Source organism: Mus musculus, chromosome 2 (genome assembly GCF_000001635.26).
Source record: "Mus musculus strain C57BL/6J chromosome 2, GRCm38.p6 C57BL/6J".
In the NCBI taxonomy this organism is placed as follows: Eukaryota; Metazoa; Chordata; class Mammalia; order Rodentia; family Muridae; genus Mus; species Mus musculus.
The window spans coordinates 173082432-173092320 of record NC_000068.7 but is presented as its reverse complement, the minus strand read 5'-3'; the positions used below and the strand labels follow the sequence as shown (position 1 = coordinate 173092320).

At 49.6% G+C, this 9889-nt stretch overlaps 1 protein-coding gene across 7 annotated transcripts in view, besides 1 other annotated feature; it reads right to left on the bottom strand.

The window, feature by feature from the left end:
- The window catches only part of Gm40011 (predicted gene, 40011), a 55421-nt gene extending 45880 nt beyond the window's left edge, over window positions 1-9541 (bottom strand). For 4 of the 7 annotated variants that reach the window (XM_011239899.1, XM_011239900.1, XM_011239897.1 and 1 more), the window contains exons 1-2: window positions 9416-9541; window positions 9008-9170 (exon numbers count right to left, since the gene is read on the bottom strand). In XM_011239899.1, the coding sequence (XP_011238201.1) occupies window positions 9008-9066 (59 nt within the window). In that variant the 5' untranslated portion in view covers window positions 9067-9170; window positions 9416-9541. Of the gene's footprint in view, window positions 1-2749; window positions 4255-9007; window positions 9171-9415 lie in introns of all 7 variants that reach the window. The other 3 variants (XR_867074.1, XR_867075.1, XR_001783590.1) reach the window with 1 other exon arrangement.
- Window positions 3454-5674: an enhancer, noted in NCBI's record as "VISTA enhancer mm1693". NCBI's record gives its function as "enhancer in: nose[4/10] | heart[9/10]" and the evidence as "EXISTENCE:transgenic organism evidence [ECO:0001131][PMID:17130149]".
- Window positions 9542-9889: the final 348 nt, after the last annotated feature.

The following is a 9889-nucleotide window of genomic DNA, read 5'->3' as shown; positions in this document are numbered from 1 at the left end:
AATAACAAGACAAAACAAAACCTTTGTTTTTAATGCCTTGTTGGGCCAGTAAGATGGCTCAGTGAGTAAAAGCATTTGCTGGCTAGCCTGATGACCTGAGTTCGATTCCCATGACCCACATCGGGGAAAAAAAGAATGAACTTCTGCTAAGTTGCCCTTTACTTGTACATAGTGGTGTCATACACACACACACACTCATACACACACACAGACACACACTCATACACACACAGAGACACACATTCATACACACACACAGACACACACACTCATACATACACAGACACACATTCATACACACAGACACACACACTCATACACACACACAGACACACATTCATACACACACACAGACACACACACTCATACACACACACAGACACATTCATGCACACACTCATACACACAGACACACACACTCATACACACACAGACACACATTCATACACAAACACAGACACACATTCATACACACACACACTCATACACACACAGACACACATTCATATACACCACACACATACATTCACACACACAGACACACAAACACACAGAGAGACATACATTCATACACCCACACACTCTCATACACACACACATATACACACCACACACATACATTCACACACACATTCATACACTCATACACACACACAGACACATTCATACACACCACACACATACACTTACACACATACAAACACACACATTTTTTGGAACAATTTAATATCGGAGGGTGGGGTGGCAAGTGTCTTCTGCACAAGCAGGAGGACCTTGGCTCCCTGGTACCCAAGTGGAAGGCAAGGTGTGCCAGCAGGCATCTGTAACCTGTACCTCGGGGCAGAGACAGTTGGATCTGACATAGCTGACTCCGTGGGTCCCAGGTTCAGTACTCACCCTGTGTTGAAAATCTAAGGTATAGAGCGGTTGGGTTAGGCACTCTGTGTCGACCTCTGACCTCCACACTCGTGCACGTGCAGAGGCATGCACACACAAGGTGTCACCTCTGTGTAGTGAGAAATTCAGAGGACCTGGTGCCCTGTGTTCTGTGGGTGGAAACATCTAGGCGGTGTTTTGGGAAGGCACATTTCCCCAGAACATTCAAGTGAAATGCCAACGTGGTTCCACAGCTCGCTGCTGGGCTCCCAACCAAACTGGGACTGGGGTTTCTGAGAGAGTCGTGTATGCCCACACTGAAGCAAGACCCCATCAGTGGGCGAGGAGAAAAATAGAATGTGGACCATATGTGCAACGGCTCACTATGCAGCCCTGAAAGAGCAAGTGCTCTCCAGCCTAGGTGAACACTGAGCTCTGCTGGGCGGTGTGGTGGGAGCTCCCAGGGGAGTCAGCATCCTTGGGAAGGACAGGAGAACAGAGGGCAGCAGGGGCGGGAGCACAGAGGAATAGCGTTTAATGAGGACATTGCAACACCCATTGAACCGTTATTCAGCATGAAGACTTAGAAAGGCCATGAAGGCTACTCAACAGTGCGACACTCTGAACACCTCTAAACTAACTGTATATTTAGCCATTGTGGGGCCAGCAATATGGGTCAGCAGGTAAAAGGTGCTTGCTGCCAAGCCTTAATGACTTGAGTTCAATCCCCAGGAGAGAACTGAAGCCATCCTGACACTTGTCCTCTGAGCCCACATGCATACCTTGACACACATGAGTGCTATACGTGCACACAAATCATTGTAGTTTTAAAGAAGTACCATGGGAGCTGGAGAGGTGGCTCAGAGGTTAAGAGCACTGGCTTCTCTTCCAGCGATTCCAAGTTCAATTCCCAGCAACCACCTGGTGGCTTACAACCATCTGGAATGCGATCCAATGCCCTCTTCTGGTGCGTCTGAAGACATACATTAAATAAATAGATCTTTTGAAAAGAAGAAGTACCACAGTGGGAGCTCTTCTGTGCACTTCACAGCACTTTAACACTCTTAGTTTAAGAACAAATGAGGCTGGAGAGGTGGCTCAGTGGTTATAGAGCACTGTTGGCCCATGCAGAGGACCTAGGTCCAGCTCCCAGCAGGCACACAGCAGCTCACAACTGTTAGTAACTCCAGTTGCAGGGCATCTGACGCCCTCTTCTTGCCTCCGGGGACAGTGTACGCACACATACATGTAGGCAAAACACTCACACATGAAATAAAAATAAGCCTTTTTAAAGAGCATGCAAGGGAAAGAACATGTTCTTAGGATGCTAACCTAAGAGGCTGGGGCGAGGCCGTCCCTCAGTCAGGAAAGTGGTTGTCTAGCATGAAGCCCTGTGTTTGATCCCAGCACAGAATAAACTGCATGCAGTGGTGCAGGGTTTGTAATCCCAGCATTGGGGAGACAAGAGGCTTGGGAGTTCACAGTCATTCTTAGCTACATAGTGAGTTCAAAGCCAACTTGGACTATATGAGACCTTGTCTCAAAATAAAAAAAAAAAAAAAAAAAAAAAAAAAAAAGCAAGCCTCGTAGGTCTCTAAAGAGCAGTCAAAAATCTCCTTATAAGCAGACTTTTGGATCGGACAGCAAAGTTTGGCTGGAATGTTGACTCTGTTCTATGACAAACCCCATCCAGGAGGAGAGCGCAGCACACAGTTGCTGAAGGGTGGCAGATTCCAATGCACTGGGCTCTAACACAGCTGCAGTGCATCTAGTGCCCACCAGAGGGCAGGCGTCAACTTCTCAAACACTGGTACTGGTGATTCAAGGCACTTCCATAAACACACAAAGTCCGGACTCAATCTTGGCAGCTTACCTTGTGTTGTACCCGAGGAGAATTTGTTGATGAGGGTGGCAGGTTAGGGGAGCTACCTGGGAAGGACTTCCTTTAGAGACTTGGAGATTCACCTCTGCCCCAGCTCACGCCTGTTTTGCCAGGAGACAGTATATCCCCTTGTAACTTAGGTTGATGACAGCATTCTCCTACAAAGACCGTTAAAACGAGAGAGAGAGAGAGAGAGAGAGAGAGAGAGAGAGAGAGAGAGAGAGAGAGAGAGAGAGAGAGAGAGAGAGAGACCAACAGAAAGCATGCTTTACATCGTGATAACCTCTACAGCTGACATCGAGGTCCATTGGTGGCATCCATGTCATGATGGCTCACTTTTGGAAAGTGGCAAGAACAGGTTTTTTCCTAGGTCTGGTCTCCCGAATGAACGCTCATCTCTTCTGATGCCCATGACAGGCCTCAGGCTGGTCCTATCAGTGGTCCTGGTTTTGTCTCTAAGGCAAGTGAAACATACCGACGACAGCGAATGACTTGGAGTGTGGTGCTCATCTCCGCTCACACTCCCTCGCCCCAGCCTTTCGTAGAAGTTGATTTGTAGTGAGTACCTGGTGTGAGATGCTCACACCAGCCGCCCCACATTCCCAAGGCATGGCTGTCATAAACACGGTCACCACCAATCATCTCTGCAACCTGCACAACCTAGTGTTTCAAATGGTGTGCCTGCCTCTGCTTCCACCCTGAGCAGAGGACAGAACAGGAGGCCCGCTGTGCTGGACACCACAGAAAGTGCCACAAAAGTCTCCTGTGGCCAGGAGATGTCATACAAACAGCTCTGGTAAAATAGCTCTCTTGGGGGCTGGAGAGATGTCTCCATTGTTTAGAGCATTGCCTGTTCTTCCAGAGAACCCAGGTTCAATTCCAAGCATCCACATAGCAGCTCACAACTGCCTCCGGTTCCGAGGGATCTGAGGCCCTCCTCCGACTTCCACAGGCACCAGGCACACGAATAGTGAATAGATACCCAGGCAAGCAAAATACACACATAAAATAAAAATAAATCTAAAAAAAATTTTTTTAAATATTTCTCTTAGAGGCAACTGAGCTTAGAGGGTGGCCTGCTGTACTCATCATTTCTGGTTAATGGCTGCAAGCGTGCAGAGCAATCCAAACGTGATTAAGATTTCTCAAACAGTGATTCTATTCTAAGGCCTGAACTGTGAAAAGGAGTAATGTAGACCTGGGAGTGGGGGTAGCTCAGTGGTAGAGAGCATGCCTGCTTAGCTTAGCTTATGCTGGTCCCATCCCCAGCACCCGTGACAATAAGAACCAGAGGCAGAAACATTGAGAGGAGCCAAGGCCTTTCCTGGGGGCTCCTGGACCCTTGAACCTCTTGCTGGGTGGAAAGGCCCTTCCCCAAATGGAGGCTGTGTCTTTGAATATTCAGCGTGTGTCTGTGAATATTGACAACATGGAGGTTAAAGATATCTACCAGATGGAAAAAGACTATGTAGTCAGATAATTTGTCTATTATCTGTCTAGGAGAGAGAGAGACAGAGAGAGAGAGACAGAGAGAGAGAGAGACAGAGAAGAAACAGACAGTCAGAGACAGACAGACAGACAGACAGACATAATAAATTAGTCTATGGTCTTGGAGTATTTGAACTTTTTCTGTCTCCAGTGTTCTAATTTCAGATGAAGTACACACTAACTTTGGCAACATAAATGTGGCATGTCCCCCTCTTCTCCCCACACTGCCCTGCAGCCTCATCTTCACCCTCACCCCACCCCTGTCTGGTCACCTGCCAGGCTCTGGTGGACATGCATATTGTGTTAGCTTTGCCGTTCCCAGGGCTGGCTGGAGCTCAGGGGTGACGGTGTCTTGATTCTCTCTGGCTGCTCAGCATCCCCAGGCTTCCCCAGCAGCGGCAGCAGAGCCCTGTCAGCAGCAGCTCACTCACCAGAGCCCGTTCATTCATAGTGCCGAGACTCCTGAGATTTCTAAATTTGGTCAGTGTTCAGGGCCGTGCAGGGTGCCAAGCGCTCGCTGCAAGCTAAAAATACCAGCCAGGTCTGGGGTGGAAGCCGCACGCAGTACGGTTGGACGACAGTGAGGGGATCTCAGGAATGCAGACAAAGTGTCCTGTTCTCTTCCACAGCCTGGTCTGTCTAGATGGCATCGACACTGTGGAATGACCAGCCCCGGCCATTCTAAGTGACAAGACGCAGGTTACAGAAGCTGCCTTCCCAGATGGTCAGATACTCGGCTTAATTCCCAGATCTGGACTGCACCCTGGGGTCAGGTTCTGAGACTTACCTTCAATTCCTGTCTTAAAACGAAAAATATATATATATAAATTAGTAGCTTGTATTGCAGCCCAGGAGGCAAATGCTGAAGAAGCTGAGGCAGGAGAATCGTGAGTTTGATGACAGCCTGAGCTACATACTAGCAAGCTGACAGAGTGCTTGCCTAGCACAAAGCCCCAGTTCAACTCCCACCATGAGCAGAGTGTTGGGGCCAGGCCTGTAATCTCAGAACGTGGAGGCAGAGGTTCAAGGACATCCTTGACTACATAGTAAATTCAAAGACAGCCTAGGCAAAAACCAGAAAGAAGAGCTGGAGAGATGGCTCGGTGGTTAAGAGCACTGACTGCTCTTCCAGAGGTCCTGAGTTCAACTCCCAGCAACCACATGGTGGCTCACAACCACCTGTAATGAGATCTGATGCCCTCTTCTGGTGTGTCTGAAGACAGCGACGGTGTGCTCATGTAATACACACACACATACACGCACGCGCATGCATACACTCATGCATGCGTGAGTTTTATAAATAAAATGACACAACCAAAGACTGCTTCTTGGAAATGGAAAGCCAGTGTTGCCTGTCCGCAGGGACAGTGGCTGAGGCGATAGATAGTGCACAGCAGACTAATAACTGCTGCCGTTATTGGTGCTGACCGGCAGGCCTCAGCATTTCTCTAGGCCAGGAGCTTCTGCAACGGTCTCCAGTGTCACCTCACTGACCTGGGCACCAGCCCATGAGTGAGGCACAATAGCGTCTGTGGGTACACAAGAGGAGGCCAGGGGTCAACCTCATGTGTCGTGTGTCTTCTCATGTGTTGTCCACCTTTGCTTGGTTGGTTCTTTTTCAACTGTTCACAAACTATATCATTATTATTATTATCATCATTATTACTATTAAAGATTTATTTATAGACGGACAGTGGTATGCCTACCTTTAATCCCAACACTTGGGAGGGAGAGACAGGTGAATCTCTGTGAGTTCAAGGCCAGCCTAGCCTACAGAGTCAGTTTCAGGACAGCCAGGGTTACACCAAGAAACTCTGTCTTGAAAAAAACCACACACATACACACACGCACACACACAGGTATATGCTGGGAACTGAACCTGGATCCCCTGCAAACGTGGCGAGTGCTATTGTCCGTCTCTGCGTCCCAGGTGGTGGGTTATGAGCTTTTTACGCTTTTTACGTTAGTCCTGGGGGTCAAATTCAGGTCTTCCTGCTTGTAAGGCACTGCTACTGCCTGAGCCATCTCTCTAAGCTCCTCTGAGTCTTCAGACAGCAGAGGCTCAGGATGTGGTGAGGATGGGCCCACCCACTCTGCGCTGGTATGCCTAGGGAAAGCCCCCACCCCCACTCCAGGTGGCTCAGTCTGAACTTGCTTCCTGTGTTCCCTACATCCAGTTGCTCATTCCAGTCTTTGCGCTACATTAGACAAACGTCCATCTCGTTAATGTGTGATGTTAACCAGCTTTCATCTTGAATAGGAAAATCGGGGCTGGGGATGTGGGCAACTTGGTAGCATGTTTGCCCATCATTCAGGACACACTGGGTTTGCTCCCCAACACGACATAAAATCAGGTGTGGTGACGCACACAGCTCTGGGGAGGTAGACGCAGGTGAATCACACATTCTAGGACATCATCAGCTCGGTAGTGAGTTTGAGGCTAGCCTGAGCTAATATAAGACCCTGCTCTCTCTGCCTCCCAAGAAAGGAAGAGAAAAGGGGACGGTAGGGCCCACATCCCTTCAAGGGCACACCCATATTTAAGACAGGGTATTTGTTGAGTAGCTCTAGCTGGCCTAGAACTTGCTATATAGACAAGGCTGGCCTTGAACTCACAGAGATCATCTTGGCTCTGCCTCCAAAGTGCTGGATCTAAAAGCATGGGCCACCATGGGTGGACAAGGACCCCACCTTCTGAGGGTTCTACCATCTACCACTAACTTCATAAGCCTTTTGAGGGAGATCTAAGATTCAACCTAACACTCCTATCATGGTGCCCGATCCACACCTACAAGATCTACCGATCAATGAGGCTGCAGCCACCACTGAGGAGGGCAGGGGCAGATGCCTCGACCTCAGCGTGGGAGACAATGTTGGTGCAACTGAACACTCCTTGAACCAATGAATGATGGAGTAGGTGAATGGAGAAAGACAGCAAACTCAGAATGTGACCACAGCCTGGGTCATCTGCGGGACTCGGGGTGGGTGGGGGTTGGGAGGAGGTGTCTCCCAACCTCATCTTGGCCATATCCTCTTGAGCCTCTGTTGTCGCATGACCTGGACGTGGAGCGCCAGCTCAGGCGGTATGTACTCACCGTGCAAACATAAGGCTGAGACTGAGCACAGCACACACGTATGTAAAAAGCTGATCTTGCTGGCTGGTGCTCGTGATCCCAGAACTCACAGGCAGATCCCTGGGGCTGGATGGCCATGTGGTCTAGCCTGGTCTAGCCTACTCAGTAAATGGCAGGTCCCTGTTAGAGACTCAGTCTCAAAACGAAGGTAGACAGTAACTGAAGGACACCCGAGATTGACATTTCTATGGAAACTAAGCAGTAACGGGTGGGAGCCGTGTATCTGCCTTTAATCCCAGCACCTGGGCAGGGGAAAGCAGGCCTGGTCTACACATAGAGTTTCAGGTCAGCCAGGACTGCATAGTCAGACCCTGTTTTTAAAGGGGGGGGGGGGGGGTTGCCAAATTATATAAATATCAAAGACATTAAAATAAGTGTCTCTATGATTTATTATCAGTAAATGTTTACTTGTTTACCTGTTTATATTATTTATATAATCCCAATGATATAAAAATTTCTCCTGTCTTGAGAGGCTGGAGAGATGGCTCAGTGGTGAAGAGCTCTTCCAGAGTTCTTCCCAAGGACCCGTGACCAAAGCAAAGTTTAAAAGACAGCATTTAATTGGCGACTCCCGAGGTTTACCGCCCTAACCATCTCGGCAGGGATCAGGGCAGCAGCCAGGTGTGTGAGCAGGGTGGTGCTGGAGCAGCAGCTGAGGGCTTAAATCTTTTTTTTTTTTTAATATGCATCGGTGTTTGCCTGCGTGTGTGTCGGTGTGGGAGTGTTGGGTCTTGAAGTTACAGACAGGTGTCCCATGTGGGTGCTGGAAATTGAACCCTGGTCCTCTGGAAGAGCAGCCAGTGCTCTTAAACACTGAGCCATCTCTCCAGTCCCAAGCTTACGTTCTTATCTACAAGAGGAGGCAGAGAGAGAGAGAGAGAGAGAGAGAGAGAGAGAGAGAGAGAGAGAGAGAGAGAGAGAAACTGACTGTGTGGGCTTTTGAAACTTCAAATTCCACCCCTACCCCCACACACCGCCCACCACTTCCACCTCCACCCTTCCTCCTACAAGGCCACACCTCTTAATTCTTAAACAGTTCTAACCACTAGGGACCAAATACTCAAACACGTGAGCCTGGCAGGGGAGGGGCCATTCTCATTCACAGAATGAGTGAATCGAGTCAGAGGCAGCAGGCAGTACACAGGGTCAGAGGCGCTGGTGATTGGAAAAGAGCAACCCCACCTCAGAAGGGCTCCCCAGTTCTGCACAGCCCCCTTCCTCTCACTCTGTTCTCTCAGTGACCCGCCCTTCCTGGCCCCTGGAGGGAGCTCCCAGACGGTAAAAGCTGCTTGATAAAGGGCTTCTGATTATGTCAGCCCTCCAAGAGCCCCCAGCGTCTAGAAGCCACAGCAATCTGCAAGCTTGGCTAGGTGCTAGAAGTCCCCAGGGAAGGTTAAAGAAAAAGAATGTGTGGGTGCTTTTCCCACTTCAGCTCTGGCTGTCCTGGAACTCACTGTGTAGACCAGGCTGGCCTCAAAAATCACAGAGCTCTGCCTGTCTCTGCCTCCTCTGCACTGGGATTAAAGGTGTGTGCCTCTACGCCCAGCTTGGGCTCCCTTCGGGCGTCACGTGGGTCCCAGGTACAGAACTCGGGTCATGAGTCTTGGCACCAAGGGTCTTTACTTACTGAAACATCTTGTCATCGTGTGGTTTTGGTTTTCTGAAATAGAGTCTCTTGTTGATCATGCTGGCCTCAAACTTCCTACGTGGCCGAGGCTATCCTTGAACTCCTGGTCCTCCAACCTGCATCTCCTGACTGCTGCGATTACAGGTGTGCACCACTCTGGGACCTTTGAAGAAACCCAGTGTCCAGCTCCTGGACCAGCTATTCTAGAACATGGGGTGGAACCTAACTCAGGGCTACCAGAACTCCCAAGAGGAGTGGGGAAGGGGGAAGGAAGAGGGGAAAGGGAGGGAGCAACAGAGGGGGAAGGAGAGAGAGGCACAGAGAGAGGCACACCAGGCTGTGAACCCATCTCCCCTCCACAGAGACACAGGCAAACCCGGACATTGCAAAACCGTCAGTGACACTCACTGGTGACAGTTTGAGCATCCGCTTCCTGCAGCAGGTGACTGAGGTCTGCTAGATCCCCCCAACCCCCAAGCTTTCAGAACAGAGCAAAGGGACACCTCTGTGGCTCTTCCAACTGGCCTCATTCCTTTCTGCTCTTTGGACATTCTAGAACTTTCTGCTCTTTGGACATTCTAGAACTTACAATTAGGTTCCATTGCTAGCGGTGAGCCATAAGCCATGCAGCCAGTGCCTGTGTGCATCGGTTCAATAGAAGCGGGGGCTTGAGGGCAGCGCCTTAGCCAGGGTTTCAATTCTTGGGATGAAACATCATAGCCAAAAAGCAACCTGGGGAGGAAAGGGTTTATTCGGCTTACACTTCCACGTCACTGCCTATCATTGGAGGAAGTCAGGACAGGAACTCACACAGAGAACCTGGAGGCAGGAGCTGATACAGAGGCCATGGAGGGGTGCTGCTTACTGGCTTGCTCTTCCTGG